The following is an 18,980-nucleotide window of genomic DNA, read 5'->3' as shown; positions in this document are numbered from 1 at the left end:
CCTGTCACCCAGCAGATTTAAAAAAAAAAAAAAAAAAAAAAAAAAGTAAAAGAAGAAGAAGATTCCCAGGACCAAAGGTCCCACTGAGAGCCAGGTCTTTCTACACTAGGCAGAAAAGAACTGAGCTGCTGGATGCAGTGTGAGGGGTTATAGCCAGGAGGACCGCCCCCTTTCTGCCTAGTCCTTTCTTAAAGGGGCGATATAACCCTAAGGTCAAGATGAAGATGCTGTGTCCATCAATGAACGAAAGAAAATAGTTTTCCCCAAACACAAAAAGACCAGATATAAGCGAACACAATAGTGGTGTTCTGCTTAATCAACTAAGGCTACCAAATGATTTGCACAACTACTTCAGCTATTCTGGTAAAATGCCTCACCTTGTCAATAAAGTACAGTGCAACCGCTCTCTGTCTGGCCTTCATTTCTTTGGATTTCCAGTCTTCTTTGTAAGAATTGCGGATCTTATCAACACACATCTTCAGCCTGCGGGCCGTTTCATATTTCTGCCAGTCCTTCTCACCCTAAAACAAAGAAAAACAAGAATTTCAGTAAAAGTGGTAGTAAAGGCCATCATGTTTAACAAATGGGTCATTCGTGGTTAAATTTTAAGGACTTTGGGTGTTTCAACATTAAAACTCTTACCTTAATACGGGAACTAGGGTTCAACATAATGTATTTGATAGAGCCTTGGATGTTTTCCGTCCAGGAAACAAGCCATGTAACTTTATTGTCATGTCTTACTTCCTTCCACTTGTGTCCAGGGGGAGGAGAGGGAACCTTAGAATTTCTGGATAAATACACAGAAAGATGTCACTACAAATACCATACAGCTATACTATTGTAAGCTGGGGGGGGGGGGGGGGGGCAAATGCCCTGCCAAGACTAATCTTCAGTTGATGAGATACCACCTGAAATTGCTAATCTGCAGTAAACCCACAGAGCCTTTTCTTTTTGTACTTATTCATTGGGGCACACTGCCTTATCTCAGAGTATATGCCCTGCTTATAGGTGACTGGACACCAAGGACATTGCACCTTTATGGATTATACCCCCCTCTATTTCATAAAATTACAGCTGTGCAAACTAGGATCAAGCTTTAAAGAGGGCTTTAGAAGTTTATTATTGTTGTAAAACTTACTTGCTGCAGTTAATGATGATATTTTCAGGATTGATTCTCCTCTTAAGCTTTCCCATTTTGGGATGATTTCCTCGGCCCCTGAACAAGCCTGGAGGTTCTATCCTGAAATTGGCAATTCTCTCTTTGTGGTTGTCCATGATGCAGAAGCCATACTCCTGCACCAACCTCTCATTCTCCTCTTTGATTTTCTAAGAAATGAGAAAAGATGTGAGCCTTGCAACACGGGGCCAGACTGCAAATTTTCAGCAGAGTGATAAAACATTTTATAAAAACCAGACAAAAAAAAAAAAAAAAAAACAACACACACACACACACACACACACACACACAGGCATTTTGAAGTAGAACATAGAACAGGAATTCTATTGTAACACAAGTTACCAGTTTCTCCTCCTTGGTCATTTGTTTCCTGGCCTCAGACTGAGCTTTGAAGTATGTGCTCAAATGAGTGAAGTCACACTTGTTCAGGTTGGTGAGGAGACCTTGTTCCTCAGGGGTCATTTCCTATGGAAGGCAGAATACTGGTAAGACAACAAGCTGGCAATTATTAAAATTTCCCTAGTGAAGAGTAATAATGTTCACCTTCTTCCAGTCTTTATAGAAGTTTTTCCTGAAGACATCTTTTGTAGTGTATTCGTGATCCAACATTTTCGCAAAGAAAGTGGCTACTTCCTCTGCTTTGGGGCTGAGCTTGACTGGTTTACCTGCAGTGAACATAAAAAAAGTTGCTGGGAATTAATAGTCACAAGTGCAAAACTGCAGCGTTCACTTCAATGGTCCACTTAAAAAAAAAAAAAAAAAAAAAAATATATATATATATATATATATATATATATATATATATATATATATATATATATATATAATAAATTATCTGGCAACTGTATAGGGTTATACCTGTAGTTAGTTATCGATAGTAGTCCACGCTTGTATTTTACATTTTTCTCCACATTTAAATGCAGACCAAGCAGTCCAGCAAAAATGACAGTTACAGAGCTTGAGAACTAACACTGCTAAGGGGTGGAAACAATTAAATTCATATGTTTAAAAAAATAAAAAACACACACACACACACACACACACACACACACACACACACACACACACACACACACACACGAGGTAGAATGGAATCAAAATAAATAAAAAGTTAGAAAAATTACTGGGAAAATTGAAAATTGTGTTGAGAGTGCTAAAGCAGAAGTACACTACCAATTGTTTGCATCAAAAAAGTTTCTAAAGCAAATTTTTATCTGCATACAGTAGAAAGGTTTTTATTGCAGTCTTTCCCGCATCCAACCAAAAACTTATCTTAAATAAAAACTTTTTTAAAGCGTTATTAAACCCTCTATAAATTTTTACAAGACTGCCTGTATGTGGGCGTTTCCTTAGCTAGCCAACTGAGTGCATTCATAGAAACACACCATGCCTCCGCTACCTCCTCCCAGCATCTGACTGACAGCAAGAGGAGGCCAAGGCTCCAGCACCCCTCAATACTAGGGCTGCAACTAACTATTATTTTCATAATCGATTAGTTGGCCGATTATTGTTTCGATTAATAACCCCCCCCCCAAAAAAAGCAATTTTGGAGAGGGAGAGGGAGAGGGAGGATCCGGTCTCCAGTGTCAGAAGCTCTGCAGAGGAGACAGCCGACAGAGGCTGGGAAATTGACGTCGTCTATAGGAGTTACTACAGGGCTTCGAATGTCGGTTTCCTCTCCTTAACACACCTCGACAGAGAAGCTGGCACTGACAGCTCAGTGCAGTAACAGACCAGCTTAAAAAGGGTACACTATATTGTCAAAAGTATTGGGACATCTGCCTTTACACGCATATGCATCTTAGTCTGTAGGGTTCAATATTGCGCTGACCCAACCTTTGCAGCTATAACAGCTTCAACTCTTCTGGGAAGGCTGTCCACAAAGTTTAGGAGTGTGTCTATGGGAATGTTTGACCAGTCTCCCAGAAGCGCATTTGTGAGGTCAGGCACCGATTTTGGACTAGAAGGCCTGGCTCAGTCTCAGCTCTAATTTATCCCAAAGGTGTTCTGTTCTATTGGGTTGAGGTCAGGGCTCTGTGCAGGCCAGTCAAGTTCCTTAACCCCAAACTCGCTCATTCATGTCTTTGCACACTAGTGCACAAAGCAAGGTACATAGTCATGTTGGAACAGGAAGGGGGCATCCCCAAACTGTTCCCACAAAGTTGGGAGCATGAAATTGTCCAAAATGTCTTGGTATGCTGATGCCTTAAATTCCCTTCACTGGAACTGAGGGGCACAACCCCTGAAAAAAAAAAAAAAAAAAAAAAAAAACCCACAACACTCCACATCATAATCGCTGCGCTGGGATTGCTATGCACTAAATAATCTGTATCTTAGTCTATAGTTATAGATTCACAAGAATAGAATAGTGTGAACAAAATAAAAAACATACAACTGGTGTAAAGTGCAAATGCAAAATATAGCTAAATAATGTGCACAAAATCTGTAAACGTACAACTAAGGAGGGGCCAGGATGGAGTGAGGGATAGTACACCTGCCTAGAGGAGATACAAACCATACCTATACGGTTTACAGTATTTTATTGAGCCTTATGAAGTATGGTGCACTGATGCACCTTATACATGAGAGTACCCTGGCAGGGGAATAGTTTTTAACTTGTCTATTAACTTTTGAAAAAAGGTATGGCACTATTAGTCTTTCCATGCACCTCTGAGATCATTGCATTGAGGATACCACTGATCCAGTGAAACAGCTGAGAACCCTATAGTGGTTCATATGTGCATTTTGACGCTCTGAGGTGAGCTTATTACCATAAGGGGTTCCCGGATTTCACCTATGCATGATTCAGAGCCATGGTTGGATGTAATGGATGAGTAAGTTTGGGGTGGAGGAAATCTACTGAGCCCTGACCTCAACCTGACAGAACACCTTTGGGGTGAATTAGAGCAGAAACTAGGCTTTTTACAGCCAAAGGCCAAAGCCGCAAAGGGTGGGCCAACTCATTTTTTGAACCCTATGGGCCAAGATTGTCCCAAATCCAGTTACTATGTGGTGCAGAAGCCTTAATTACAGTGCAGCTTCCTTCATTGGGCGAGACAAATTCAGTGTCTTCTATGCTTCCCTTCCCACACACTGCAGCTTACGGTGGAAGGGATTAAAGTAAAAGAGGCAATGCTGTCAATCAAAGCAGCGGGCAGGACAAGGTGTGGCCAGGTGCTGAATGACAAGCTACAGGCTTGTGAATCAGCAGTGACAATGCCAATATCCCCACCCCTGGCAATAGCTTCTAAAGCCATTGTAGTGAAAAACAGAAAGCTGCATTAGGTGATCACTGGCAGACTCAACAGGCATTTGTGGGACTTTTCCAGGGCACTTAAACAGCACATTTTTTTTTATTTTTTAAATAGGAGGCCATAGTTCTACTTTAATCAAGTCATACCATCATAGTAAAACTTCACATTGTCTGGGAGAGGTTCATATGGTGGAGCAAACACAGGTCCTTTGTGTTCCAAAAAGGTCCACTTGACTCCGTCTGCATGACGTTCTTCCTCCCACCTACGAGGAAAAGCCAGTAGATGAGCTGCAATTAAACACTATATATTGTATGGAGAAAAATAAAATAAAAAAGGATTCTTTACAGGAGAACTTGCACTTTAGGCAAGGTATGTTTGGTCAATCTTTTCCTCCCTCTTTCTAAACTATGCATAAAAAAAAAGAAAAAAAGAAAAAAGAAAAGTAACTTTCATATGTCATAGTGCAAGGGGGGGGGGTGACATCATCCCTGAAAGCGTCCCAAGTAGCCTCAAAGATGCTGCAGCAAAGAGCAGTATTTTTTTCTTAGATCTGGGCAACTCTACATTCACCAAGGACTGACCAGTAGGATGATGTCACCCTCGCTTTGCAGGAGAAGGTGGGGGAAAGGCAAGTATCATTTAAAATTTACCCCCACAAGGGTTTTTTTTTTAAGGCAATTTTCAATCGTTTAAGAGAGGCCCCTTGAATAAGTGGACCTGGTCATTGCGGTGATTTAAGATCTGTGATCCTCCTTCTGCTTTACCAATAACACTCAAAACTTCCAAAAACCATGAGAAAATTACTGAGATTTATGTCAAATCAGCGTGTGGAAGACAGCAAGAAGGGTGTTTACCATGTAACATACAAAAAAATATGAGGTAGACTGATGCAGCACAGCAATGTGTGAAGGAAGAACTCCGTGACGCTCCATGTACACATTTAAAGAATTAAATGGGTATTTCCCCCCCCCCCCAAGATTACTACACAAAATTGCATTTTTTATTCTACCTGGAGTTAAGAAAAATTACCAAAAAAAAATTTATATATATATATATATATATATATATATATATATATATATATATATATATATATATATATATATATATATATATATATATATATATATATATATATATATATATATATATATATATATATATATATATATATAGACATAACATTACCATTTCCACTTCTCCTCCTCTTCCTTTTTCATTTTTTTCTTCTTAACTGCACCATCTTGCCCTTTGTCTTTGTTCTTAGTTTTCTTAGGTTTTACATCCTAAAACAAAAACATAAGTAGGTTTTATACCAGCAAGAGATGCAACTAGCCTCTGTACGAGATGTTTTTATTGTGGCTCTTAAAGATTACAGGGTTCTGCAAATTTTTGGAATTAAAGACCACTTTCTAAAACTGGGAAAAAAAATTTTTAGGACGGTGTTGGTCCAGGAAGTCTTTCTGCAAATTGTTACCATTGAATGTAGGGCTGGTTGAATGGAGCACGTTCAAGATGTTTGGTTCACCAAACATGATGTCATTCATGCAATGAAGGATAACGGAGGCTGCATTTTTTTTCAAATCCTTTAACCTGGAAACCGTTTCAACGGCTTAAAAAAAAAAAATAAAAAAAAAAAGCCTCCAATTTCTCCCCCCCTACATAAAAAGCCATTTTACCTCCTCTTCTTGCTTTCGTTTTTTTGTCTTCTTGCCATCTTCGGTTTTAATTTTTTTGGGCTTGTAATCAGAACTGTGGGAAAAAAATAAATAAATAAATAAATAAAAAATAAAATGTAAAAATAAAATGGTTAAAGCATTTGAGCAAGTTAAAAGGGATACTAAACATACACTGTTCAATGTACATCGTCACGTCTATCCCTGCACATGGATGAAGGAAAAATTACACACACCACGATAGACTAGTGTATATTATAATATACACACACACACACACCATAAATGGTGAATTACATGCTGATCATACTCACTCACTATGAGATTTGCTTTCTGTATTCTGCCTGGTTGAGACTGCTGTTCTCTCTACCGTCTGTCCATGTTCCCAATTTAGCAAGGGTTTTTGCAGCTGTGGTGGCAACTCTGCACATGCTCTTTTTGTGCTGAGCATTTCCTCCCCATCACATCTGAGCAGCCCATGTGATTATACTAGGCACACATGTGGGTGTATACACAGTGGTAAATGACAGCCAGCTCCCTCCCTCTTCTATGGCCACTAACCAGCTAAAAACACAATAGGGGCAAGATATTACATTTAGATTAATGGTGGCTTCACTTCTTCCCTCTTAGTATAAGACACAGGCTGGAGCGGCGCAACACAGCCCATGACTGGCAGAAAGCAGCCCACACCATGTTATTTCCACTAATCTAGAACACCAAAAGATCCGTATGGCTGAAATCGAATCGCACCAGACACCGCATGTGATATCCATGACTTACATTGTAGATATAAAAGCAGTAGAAGCAGTTTAGCAAAAAGAGCTGGGCAGAGCTGACACCACAAAAGTGTTGTGCGTCGTCAGCCCACAAGAGGCTTTACTAACCGAGTGCATTGCCATCTGATCAAATGCTACTACAGAAAGCTCCCCAAATTGTAATCAATGCTAGTGTGATTTTGCCAAACTCCTTGCACAGAGGACAGCTCATTAGCTAAGGAAAAACGAATGTTAGGTTTAAAAAGTGTTACTAAACCCGGTAATATGAAAATAGTTCCTCTACCCCCACATACAGCTTATAAATCTTAATTTTTACATTCAAATACTGCCACTATAATACCTTTTTTGCTGATGTGTATATCACGGCCACATAAACAGTTTGTCCAGCTCTGAGTTTTCAGGAGGAGACGTCCACTACAGCCTGTATACACGCCCACATGTGTGATGCCACTATCATGTGACCTGTTCAACTAAAAACAGGAAATGTTCTCTCCAGCAATAAACTAAACTGAGCATGTGCAGGAGGGCTACCCTCACTGTATTATATGGCCTCGCCCAGATACAGTTGGGGAGGGGGGAGCTCTGTCCATATAGTGTCAAAGAGCCTTTTTGCACAATGCAGAGGATTAACCCCTTAGGATACACAGCGAGTATAACAAGCATGCTATGCTGCATATACAGACTGATTTTACTGTTGTGGGTTTAGTAACACTTTAAAAAAGTGGGCTCGAACTTAAAAGCAGCTATAAGGGCGTTTGTTAACCCATCCATATAAAACTATGCCAGCCCCTCTATTAGAGGCTGGCATAGCACAGTCTTTTTTTTTTTTAAACTACAAAGTGTTGTAAATACCCAATTTCAGCTGTTTTCAGGTCATTGAAGTCATTGCAGCCACTTTACATCTCTGATCTATTGCTTCTGAGGGAGGGGCCGTGATCACGCTCCGACGTCAACCAGGGAGATCATGTGGCCGCTCGGCTCCTCAGCAGAAGCTGTGTCTCAGCTGTAAAGCGGCCGCGAGTCACATGAACGACCTAAAGACAGCCGAAATTAGGTATTTACAACATTCTTTTTTTTTTTAAACTACAGACCATGTGCTATGCCAGCCTCTAATAGAGAGGCTGGCAGTGAAAATTTTTACAATTTATTCTACAAGAATAGCTGCGGGGGGCAGGGGCAGCAACAGACAGAGGGGTATGACAGGCAGGAAGGAGGGGGACTAGAGGAAAGCAAAGGGGACAGCGTATGACGGAGGTTAGCACTTTTACCATGGTGATCTGGGCAGAGCTACCCTGGTTATAATGGTCTATGTGGAGAGGTGGGTTACAGGGAGTGGCAAGCTCAGGGTTTTTTTTTTTATTATTTTTTTTTTTTTGGTTTACAGTTTAGAGGGAGGCAGATTAGAGAACTGTGCAGTGTAATCTGCATTGGGGGGGGGGGTTAAACATTTTAAACCCAAAAAGCAAACGTTGCAGCTTACCAGTTCTTAGATGTGCTGCATTATTAATTATACAGGATTCCTTTTATTTTTTTTAGGCTTTTCATCTGGTGACACCGCAAAGAAGTCTGTTTTTTTCAAAAGCTCTCTAGCAGGACGTATCAGTTTACATGGATGAGAATATGAAAAACACACACACAGAGTTGTGTCTCACTAGTACCGGAGGGCGCTTTACTGGCCACATCAAGAGGTGGAAAAAAAAAAAACAAAAAAAAAAAAAAACAAATGCAGCCACCACATCCAATGATTGGCAAGCGGTAATACAATGTATTTTCAGTGTTGGGTTTATTACCACTTTAAAATCTCAAATTTACAAATGCAGAGAAAATCCTCAAACCTTAAAAGGTCAACTCTCGAGTCAATCTAAGCTACGACAAACTATTTCTTTAAGAGAAACATAAGTGGCTTTTACAACCTTGACAGACTCCCTGCTTCCCAGGATCCCCTCCATACTTACTCTTCATCATCTCTGGATCTCTTCAGTGCCTTGTTCTCCTTGGGAGAGAAGGTGTAGCCATCATCTTCTGGTTCATTTTTGACATGAACAGGACTGAAAACAGGATGAAGAAAGGTCACATACAAATTATAATATAATATATCAGAAGACTATTTTGACAGATAACTGACTAGCCAACTGAAATGACAGCAAAACACTCCACCCCAGGAAGACCATGGCCTATACCAGCACAGCCAAGAAGCTGACCTCCATCTGGTCTTCTGGGCACCCATGTAAGACTTCGTAGCAGATCAAACCTTACTCTGTTTCACAATAAAATATCAGTTTTGAGTTGGGATGCCTTTAACATCTTCAGACCTATGCTATAGCCGAAAGACTGCTACAACGCAGCTCTGTTCCCGGGAGGATGCCCATCGATATATTCCACGTGCTCTGATCACTGTGTGCGTCAGACACAGCTGATCAATCAGACTGCAGTAAAACGGCCAATCACAGCAGCCCTTTACCATATGGTCAGCTGTGTCCAATTATAGCCGATCACATGTATAAACTTGCTCTTAGCATTCCTTTCCCCACACGCAGTCACAGCATGAAGAGAGCTGTTATCAAGCAAGTGTGACAGGGGACATGTACACAGATAATCAGGGCATGGATTTACACACACACACACACACACACACACTTCTCTAAGACCCCTTTCACACTGGGGCGTTTTCAGGCATTTTTTTCCATGCGCTTTAGCATAAAAAAAAAAAAAAAAAAAAAAAAAAAAGGGCCTGAAAGAAGCCGCATCTGCAATCCCAATGTAAAAACCCGAGTGCTTTCACACCGAGATTCTTTTCACACTGGGGCATTTTTCAGGTGCTTAAGGCTGCTTTGACACTGGGGCGGTGCGGGCGTCTGCGGTAAAGCGCCGCTATTTTTAGCGGCGCTTTACCGTCGTTTTAGCGGCGGTCTGCGGGCGCTAGCGGGGTGGTTTTAACCCCCCGCTAGCGGCCGAAAAAGGGTTAAACCCGCCCACAAAGCGCCACTGCAGCGGCGCTTTGCCGGCGGTATTGCCGCGCTGTCCCATTGATTTCAATGGGTAGGAGCGGTTTAGGAGCCGTGAATACACCGCTCCTTCACCGCTCCAAAGATGCGGCTAGCAGGACTTTCACTGTCCTGCCAGGGCACCGCCCCAGTGTGAAAGCCCTCCGGCTTTCACACTGGAGTGAAAGGGGCCGGTTTTTTTCAGGCGCTACACAGGTGCTATTTTTAGCGCTGTAACAGTGTAGCAGTGTGAAAGCAGCCTTAGCGTTAAAAAAAGCGCCTGAAAGAAGCTGCAACTGCAATCCCAATGTAAAAGCCTGAGTGCTTTCACACTGAGGCGCTGCGCTGGCAGGGCGTCAAAAGTCCTGCAAGCAGCTTCTTTGCAGCACTTTTGGAGCGGTGAATACAACGCTCCTAAAGCGCCCCTTCCCATTGAAATCAATGGGAAGCGCCTGAAAAACGCTATTGGCAGCAGCGTTTTGTGGGCGCTTTTAGCCCTTTATTTGGCCACTAGCAGGGGTTAAAAGCGCCCCAATAACACTCGAAAAACGCTGCTAGTTTAAACGGCGCTTTACGAGCGTTTTTCGGGCGCTGACATTGTGAAAGGGCTCTTAAAGCACTTGGGCTTTCACATTGGGACTGCAGATGAGGCTTCTTTAAAGCGCTTTACAGGCGTTTTTTTTTTTAACGCTAAAGCGCCTGAAAAACGCCCCAGTGTGAAAGGGGTCTAAATGTCAACATTTTCGGTCTTTCAGCAAAAAAAATAAACTCCAGCTGTGATGAAAATACCACTGAAAAGGTGTGTGTGATAGATATATATATATATAAAAATTATTTGTACAGTGTTACGACAGCTCTGAAAGCTGGCCTGGGTGGGAAGGGGGGTGGGGGTGAAAGTGCTTGGTATTCAAGTGGTTAAGCCCTCAGTATCTGTGGCACAATATGTTCCATCTTACCTAGAGAAGCCATTTTCTTTTTTCACTTTTACACCGTCCACGGAGGCTTTTTGCTGCAATACAAAAAAAATTAAAAAGTTTTAAAACTAGTTTATTTAGCCATCTTTATGTTTAGAAAAAAAATAAAATAAATAAAAAAAAAAAAAAACACACAACACCTATTAGAGCAGGGTTTTATGGACCTCTTGGGTTCCTTGAGCAATGAGCATTTTCTGCCTCTCAGATAAGTTCCCACCAATACCAATTTTCTTTTTAGCCACCTGTAAGGGGGTAGTTCTTCCCACCGACCATCACACCAAATCCCCTTTCACACCGAAGCGCCGTTATAAGGTCACGTGACAAAAAAAAAAAAAAAATAAAAAAAATAAACCGACAAACACACGACCAGTTTTGCTGTGCTTTCAAAGCACTTCCCATTAATTTCAATGGGCAGGTTGTTTTGGGAGCGCCATTTATAGCGCTCCCAAAACCGGCATGCACCAGTGGCGCGATTGGCTGCATCCAGGGTGAATATTTCCTAAACAGTGCTCGTTTAGGAGATTTTACCTAAAGGGAAGACTTTTTTTTATAGGCTTACCTGTTGGTAAAAAAGGCCAGATTAAACCCTAGTGCAAACAACTGCTTTTTGGATGATGTCGGGTTTTGAAGAGAACTGCCACACAAGAAATTAGCAGCAGTGCGACTGCACAATTCCCCACGCAATGTCACAAATTTTGTAGCAGAAGTTGTAAGGATTTCCATAAATCTAAACCAGAAGATTAATCACTTAAGGTTTGACTCTTCATTCTCCCCCCCCCCCCCCCCCCCCACCCCTCCAAATTAGTATCTACATCTGCGCAATTAGCATCACAAGACTAACTATTCAGCTTTACTACAATTAGCAAACCTAATACAAAAGGCTTCACATTTACTTTAGTTTTAATGGATTAATAAACTTTAGATTCCCATTCTAAAATTAAATTGCTCCAATATTATTAATAAATGAGCTCGCAATAATCAAGGCCTGACTTATGCAAACCATACCCCATTTTATAGCAATTGTAACGTTAAAGCGGACCTGCAGGCTGCACTCACACCTGAGCGTTTTCAGCTCATAAAAACACCCAACAAGCAAAATCCAATTTCAGTGGCACCTGTTCACATCTGAGCCTTTTGTCACCTGAAGCAAAACACCTGAAAAATGCCCCAAGCACAAAAAGGGGAGAACATAAGCTTCTTTGGGGCAGATCACAGGCATTTTTTCTGCCTTTTACATTGGTGACATGAACAAAATCGCAGTAAAAAAAATGCGGACTTTGAAGCGCTCAGGTGTGAATGCAGCCTCAGGCATTTTTTCAATTTTCCCATCTATTAAATCTTCTGCTCTTGTCATTTTAAATTTGTATAGTCTTTTTTTCACCCTGACAAAAAAAAAAAAAAAAAGCCTAGGCTTATGACCTCATACACAGCGTAAGTTTGCCAGGAAGGGAGATGAAATGAGTCATAAGAGGGCCAATCAGCTGCCTCTGTGTAAATCCAGGAAGTGAACAGGCAGAAGCTCAGTTAATATGGATTCGGCCAGACTCGGTAGAGGGATTTCTGCTAAAGAATCTGATTTTCCTAGAGAATTTGACGATATTTTGCCCCATCCATTTTTTCCTTCTATCCTGACAAGTGCTCCAGTCCCTGCTGCAGAGAAACACCCCCATAAGAGGACATCATCACCTCCACGCTTTACTGTAGGAATGGTGTTATTTGGATGGTGAGCTGTATTGGATTCCCCCCCCAGACATATCGTTTGGTATTGAGGCCAAATAATATAATTTTAGTCTCATCTGACAATGGTACGTTTTTTCATGTGGCCTCAGAAAATTCATGGTGCGTTTTGGCAAAGCTCATGACCGCATGTGACCTTTGGGGAGTGTTTTTTCTTGCAACCCTCCCATACAAGCCACATTTGTGGAGAATTTGTGATATTGTCACATTCACACAATGACCTCTCTGTCATAAATTCCTGCAACTGCTTCAGAGTTGCTGTTGGCCTCTTGGTAGCCTCTCTGACCAGTTTCCTCCTGGCTCTTTCATCCAGCTTTGAGCGACGTCCTAATCCAGGGCGGGTCTGTTGTACCAAACCTCTTCTTAATAGACTTCACTGTGCTTCTAGGCTTTAAAAAAAAGCCTTTGAAATATTTTTGTAGCCATCTTTTGCCTGTCCACAACTCTATCCTGAAGATAATTTGATAGTGCAACTGAAGCAAATCATCAACTATGGATGGCAAGGCACTATCAGTGACTGAAATGCTCCAGGAAAGCTTTCAATGCTGATCTAATCCAAATGACCACAGCTGATCACGGTTGAAAGTCAAATAGCTTTGTATGCCATTGCGAAGGTGATTAGCTACACCCGATTGAGTTTACAAGTTATTTTCGGGAGGGGGTGATCTTTTCCAACTCAGCGATTCGTTTTTTTTTTAATTTTTGTTTTAGTTTTTTTATTGACATGTTGGAGTTTTCCCTTCCAATTGAATGTTGTAAATTGCACTCAAATACAACCGGAGATATATTTATAACACACACACACACACACACACACACACACACACACACACACACACACACACCTGTGAGTCTTCATTTCAGGTAGCAAAAGCAACATGTGATCAATTTAAAGGGGGGTAATTAGTTCCTATACCCAGTGTACGTAGTTACTTTGTGCTAACCGCTTTCAATTTTTATAGTCCTAACGTCACTTTCTGTTACAGCAGCTGTGCAGGGTGCGAGACTGACTGCGCAGGTCTACAAGCACTAGACTTTGACTAGTATACATTACTGAGCAGTGAGTTAGACGCACGACCACAGCACTTCTGCTATACAACTTTGTGAAGACATTGGGGTTGATTTACTAAAACTGGAGAGTGCAAAATCTGGAGCAGCTCTGCAAAGAAACCAATCAGCTTCCAGGTTTTCTTGTCAAAGCTTAAATTGAACAAGCTGACATTCGAAGCGGACTGGCTACCATGCACAGCTGCACAAGATTTTGCACTCTAGTTTCAGTAAATCCCTTTGTGTTAGTGGGTGTGGCTGTTACTCAGCAATGCAACCATTGAGCACTGCAGTGTGAGGAAGCAACAGCTTCGCTAGGAGACAAAACATGACAAACTCCCCAGTTCTGCTTTTGCTCAGTGACTACATAAGTCAACGATGGACCATCATAGGAAAAAGAACGCCATCTACAGTTGAGCAGGTTAGCAGAAGTTCCACCCACACACACACACACTCTGCCACATACCTTTTCTTTTAGTTCCTTTCTTTTTTCCTTATCCCTGTGTTTTTCTTTATGCTTTTCCCCATCCTTATGCTTCTCTCCATCTTTATGCTTCTCCCCGCGCTTCTCTTCCTTATCGCGATGTTTCTCGCCATCTTTATCCCGATGTTTCTCACCATCCTTGTGTTTCTCACCATCTTTATCCCGATGTTTCTCACCATCCTTGTGTTTCTCGCCATCTTTTTCCCGATGTTTCTCGCCATCCTTGTGTTTCTCGCTCTCCTTGTCCCGATGTTTCTCACCATCCTTCTCCCGATGTTTCTCACCATCTTTGTCCCGATGTTTCTCACTGTCCTTCTCCCGATGTTTCTCGCCATCTTTGTCTCGATGTTTCTCACCATCTTTGTCCTTGTGTTTGTCCTTGTGTTTCTTTTCAGAAGGATCTTTGTGCTCGCTTAGTGAAGAAAAACAAAAAAAATAAAACAAAATATATATGACTTGGGAGTACATGGAAGATATGGGGGAAACAAAAACTCACAAAAACAGGGGAGTAGAACCAATCCAATGCTATTCAGGAAAAGCCATCAACCCCTTTGTACCCCAAATTGAAGCCTAGATGCCCAAGCCATACTAAACAGCATCCTTTAACTTGACATGGTATAGCCAAGCATTGGAACAGTTTTTTTTGAAGTTTCACTTCAGATTTAAAGGATTAGACTCAGGATAAGGGCCAAAAGAAAAATTGATCTGCACTGCCCATTCAGTCCTAGCGAGCTTCATACTCCTTTTCACAGGAATGAATGGAGAGTGCATGCACAGACCTGGCAGGTAACATCTTGGCAAACGGCTCTGCAGTCCACCCAACAAGCTCTTCCTGACTTAAAAATAGATGACTGGGGGGGGGGGGAACTACAAAATCTTTATGGAAAAAAAAAAAACCCACGCAAGGCCATTAAAAACAGTGGACATGTTTAGATTCATGTTTCTGCTATAATACAACAGTTATAATGCACAGTATTGTCTGGATCCAAAGACCATGTAAGTGTGTGCGTTGCATCTAGGTTAAGTCTGACGCGTTTCCTGGGATCTATCCAATCATCATGGGCGGATGCACGATGCATATATCTGCTTAGTGTAAAACTAACACAACGCCAGGGCCAAAACAAATGCCTGATCCGGAAGCTGTGGTAATAGGGTCCAACGGGAACACAGGGAGCATGAATGTAGGTGTAACCCAGTGTATCTGGAACTGGAGCCCATCTGTCCTACGTTCTGGTGTTGCTGATATAGGAGTAAGGACCAGCGAGACTGCACAAGATGTGTATCAGAGAACTGACTCATTTCACATTGATGTCACTACACTGGAAGGACTTAATTTTTTACTCAATCACATTTCTTTTAGAAATTAGCGCAACTTATTTATTGAAAAAAAAGTGTATGTTATTGTGTGTATCTCAAAAGAAGTTGCAGCTTGGTTTCATGTATTCACTTAGACAGTGCAGTAGTTATATTTTGCTTGTAAATGGGAAGATTCTGCATGTAATGCACTCACCTGTTATTGTGTTTGGATTTTTCACGGTCTTTGTCCTTCTTGTGTTCTTTGTGACGATGCTCTTTGTCTTTCTTATGTTTATGGGAGTCTGCCAGGTCAAGAGAAGGATATTAGAGCACAGAAATAAATGCAGATTCTCAAACATCTAGCATGTATTGGTAAGGGGATTTTACAATCCTAGCCAAAACATCGTACGTAGACATGGAATGCAGCAGGTGTTTTTCCCTAGTCCTAATCCCAATGGAAATAAAGAGAAAAAAGTTAGAGAAGCTGAAGAAGGAAAGAAGAGGAAAAAAAGAGTGATCACCCAGATTGGGGAGTGGATGCCATCAGTTGGGAAGGCCCAAGCTGGACAGATGCAGGTTTGGAAGAGCATAGGACAACCACACCTTAAGAAATTTAGCATGGGAATCTCATTGATCATGAGAGTCGTCAGGATGCTTTTCACCTCTGCAAATGGGACAGCAAGTTTTTTCCCAGACCCTGGCATTTACACACTTGGCAGCAATGAATAGGTAGGTGGCCAATTTCTGTTGGTAGGAAAACAGGCCTAGGATAGGACAGTGAAGCAGTGCTAAATTTGACATCCTTGCAGATAGAGCATACAAGAGTCCGAAAACCCTAGACCAGAATCCCACCAGATATGCATTTTGTCTCCTCATTGGCCACAACCTTGAAAACATCTACCACGGTATGATGGGTTCAATTTGGCACTACAGGCCGGGACACAGTACCAGCAGAAGACTGCTTTGCAGGCCGCCAGAGTGGTTGTATTGAAAGAACACTTGGCTATGCTGGACCAGACTTTGTTCCAATTCGCTAGTAACATTTTCTGTCCTAGAGAGGAAATGCTCACTCCCTGTTGTGCACCTATAAAGTAGCGGTATTGTCACCCAGTATTGTACAGGAAGTGTTAGGACTACAAAAACATCCCTGTTTCTCATCTCCATAGCACAGGGTGTAGGGGGATCCTAACTGGAGTGGTTAACCATGTACAAGAACTCAATTTTTAAAAAGATTAGTTAGGTTTAGCATGGTTATTCTACTCAAGGTTACAGCAATAGGAGCTGTAAGACAGTTGACCAATCATGCAGCACAATGGTGCAGCACGCTTTCGCCTAGCAGCAAAAGGGTCACTGGTTCGAATCCGACACTAATATGCCTGGAGTTTGCATGTTCTCCCTGTGCAGGTTTCCTCCGACATTCCAAAGACCTGCTGGTAGGTTAATTGGATCCTGTCTAAAATGGCCTTAGTATATGTATGAATGTGAGTTAGGGACCTTAGATTGTAAGCTGCTTGAGGGTAGAGACTGATGTGAATATACAATTATAGCGCAGTGTAAATTGGACGGCACTACCGTATAAGTACCTGATAATAAAAACCACTTGTCTATTCAAAGTCTGGGACCTCTGCAGACACCCAATCTCAGGAGGGGGTGGTCGCACAATAACTGGGATGGGCATTTTGTCTCATTCACTACTATTACCTCAAGATGAGCACTGCAGATTTTTGCTCTATGCACAGTTGAGCTCATATGTTGACATAATCATGGCATCCAATCTTCAGAAGTGGAATCTTCAGCCCACCATCCCATAACAGAGTTAGTTTTACTCTCGTCAGGTCAGAGGTGATGTGTACTATTAAAAATGTAATCAAGCATCTCTATGGAAGACCCTCATATTGGCTGGGAAAACATGTTTGACCATTGTTGTACTGTACTTTTCTGTATGCCTTGTCTATATACAATTTTCAATAAGATTTATATTTGAAAAAATAAATAAAAATAAAATCAATATTCAAATTGCGTATCCATTGGAAAACTATTTTGCAATTAATGATGTTGGGTAACGTCATGCTTTAGCGTCCCTTTAGTTCACTGGAAGTATACCGATTGCAAATGCTTCCATTCTACCTGTCAAATATCACATTGATTAGGGGTACCAGAATATTGTAGACTACAGTCCTCTTTACATTAGTCTCCGTATGATCTTAATGATGACCTACACGGGATGTTCTTGCTGACTGGCCCATGTACCAGGATCTTGTTTCAAGTTAAACTACACATACAAGGGCCAACAAGTAAAAGGTCATCCAGGACTGTCAATGAGTTTGCACTAGTAGAAATTTATAGTACAACTTATATTGCATCACCACACTCAGGCCTACAAATGGAGCTTTAAAGCGGGACTGTACTGGGGAAAAAAAAGTATTAAAAGCCAGCAGCTATAAATACTACAGCTGCTGACTTTTAATAAATGGACACTCACCTGTCCCGGGGTCCAGCGATACCGGCAGCCGAGGCCGATCGATCGCTCGGCTCTTGGCTGCTGCCGTCACCATTCTAGGTGAGGGAATCAGGAAGTGAAGCAAATCAGCTTCACTTCCCGGTTCCCTACTGCGCATTGCGCAAATCGTGCAGCGCAATAGGAATTGTCCGTGCTGTCTCTGGGACCCGTGTGTGTCCCAGCAGACAGCGCGGCAGGACAGGAAGAGGCATAGACTCCCACGGGAGTCTATGCCCGGAAGTGGGTGTAAATAGGTATCTCCACCCCCCTCCCCCCTGAAAGGTGCCAATTATGACACCGGAGGGGGGGAGGGTTCCGATCAGCGGAAGTTCCACTTTAGGGTGGAACCCCGCTTTAAGTGATGACTTTCAACTAGAAAACATCCTGTTTATAGGAGGGGGAAGTTGTAATAGAAAGTAGGGGCATTTTTTTTAGTAACAGTTTAAAAGTATAAATATCTAAAGTCAACCCCTTGCCATACCGTTTTGGATAGAGAAAGAATAAGTAAAAACCTAACGTTTTGTGATCAGATGTGTTCCATTAAGACGCGCTCTTTTTTCTTATCGACAGTAGGAAAGGAAGAAATCCCCTACGGACACGTCACCTAAACAAAAATTCCCTTTATTCCTATTCTGGTGCCAACTCACAACTTAAGATCTCCACCTCCCACATCTTTCTGTACCGAAATAAATAGTTGTCACCAGCACAAATTTGGTGGGCAAGTATCCCCGACATGGATATAAACTGCAACAGAAACGTAACAGAGGTTCTAACATCTCACCACTCGATTCGGAATAAGGCATTAGCTTTAGATAAACTTTAACCTAAATTCACCTTTGCCACAGAGAGAGGCACTAAAATAACCACTCACTTCCATAAACCACAAAATCAGGACTGCTCACCAGCCTGCTAAATGTATGCAGGGTACTGGAAGAGTAAGAGCCTCACACCGATGTATTTATTCTTTAAAACAATGTCAAGGCATACACCAAATGCGTTTCAGGGTCTTACAGATCACCCTTCATTGGGGTTGATATGCTGGCAATAATGCACTTTAATACCAGCATGGATCGAC

The 18,980-nt window shown here is 41.7% G+C and overlaps 1 protein-coding gene across 1 annotated transcript in view; it reads right to left on the bottom strand.

The window, feature by feature from the left end:
• TOP1 (DNA topoisomerase I) overlaps positions 1 to 18,980 on the bottom strand; it is a 58,606-nt gene that overhangs the window by 13,932 nt on the left and 25,694 nt on the right. The window contains exons 3-14 of the mRNA XM_077459129.1: positions 15,620 to 15,707; positions 14,092 to 14,521; positions 10,824 to 10,876; positions 8,839 to 8,931; positions 6,111 to 6,183; positions 5,620 to 5,717; positions 4,578 to 4,693; positions 1,721 to 1,842; positions 1,520 to 1,642; positions 1,139 to 1,326; positions 643 to 787; positions 378 to 521 (exon numbers count right to left, since the gene is read on the bottom strand). Of these exons, the coding sequence (XP_077315255.1) occupies positions 378 to 521; positions 643 to 787; positions 1,139 to 1,326; positions 1,520 to 1,642; positions 1,721 to 1,842; positions 4,578 to 4,693; positions 5,620 to 5,717; positions 6,111 to 6,183; positions 8,839 to 8,931; positions 10,824 to 10,876; positions 14,092 to 14,521; positions 15,620 to 15,707 (1,673 nt within the window). The remainder of the gene's footprint in view (positions 1 to 377; positions 522 to 642; positions 788 to 1,138; positions 1,327 to 1,519; positions 1,643 to 1,720; positions 1,843 to 4,577; positions 4,694 to 5,619; positions 5,718 to 6,110; positions 6,184 to 8,838; positions 8,932 to 10,823; positions 10,877 to 14,091; positions 14,522 to 15,619; positions 15,708 to 18,980) is intronic.

This window comes from Lithobates pipiens, unplaced genomic scaffold (genome assembly GCF_037356315.1).
Source record: "Lithobates pipiens isolate NorthernLeopardFrog02 unplaced genomic scaffold, aLitPip1_a1.2 Scaffold_28, whole genome shotgun sequence".
Classification (NCBI taxonomy): domain Eukaryota; kingdom Metazoa; phylum Chordata; class Amphibia; order Anura; family Ranidae; genus Lithobates; species Lithobates pipiens.
Note: the sequence above shows the minus strand (reverse complement) of the source record. Positions and strands in the feature narration are given on the sequence as shown.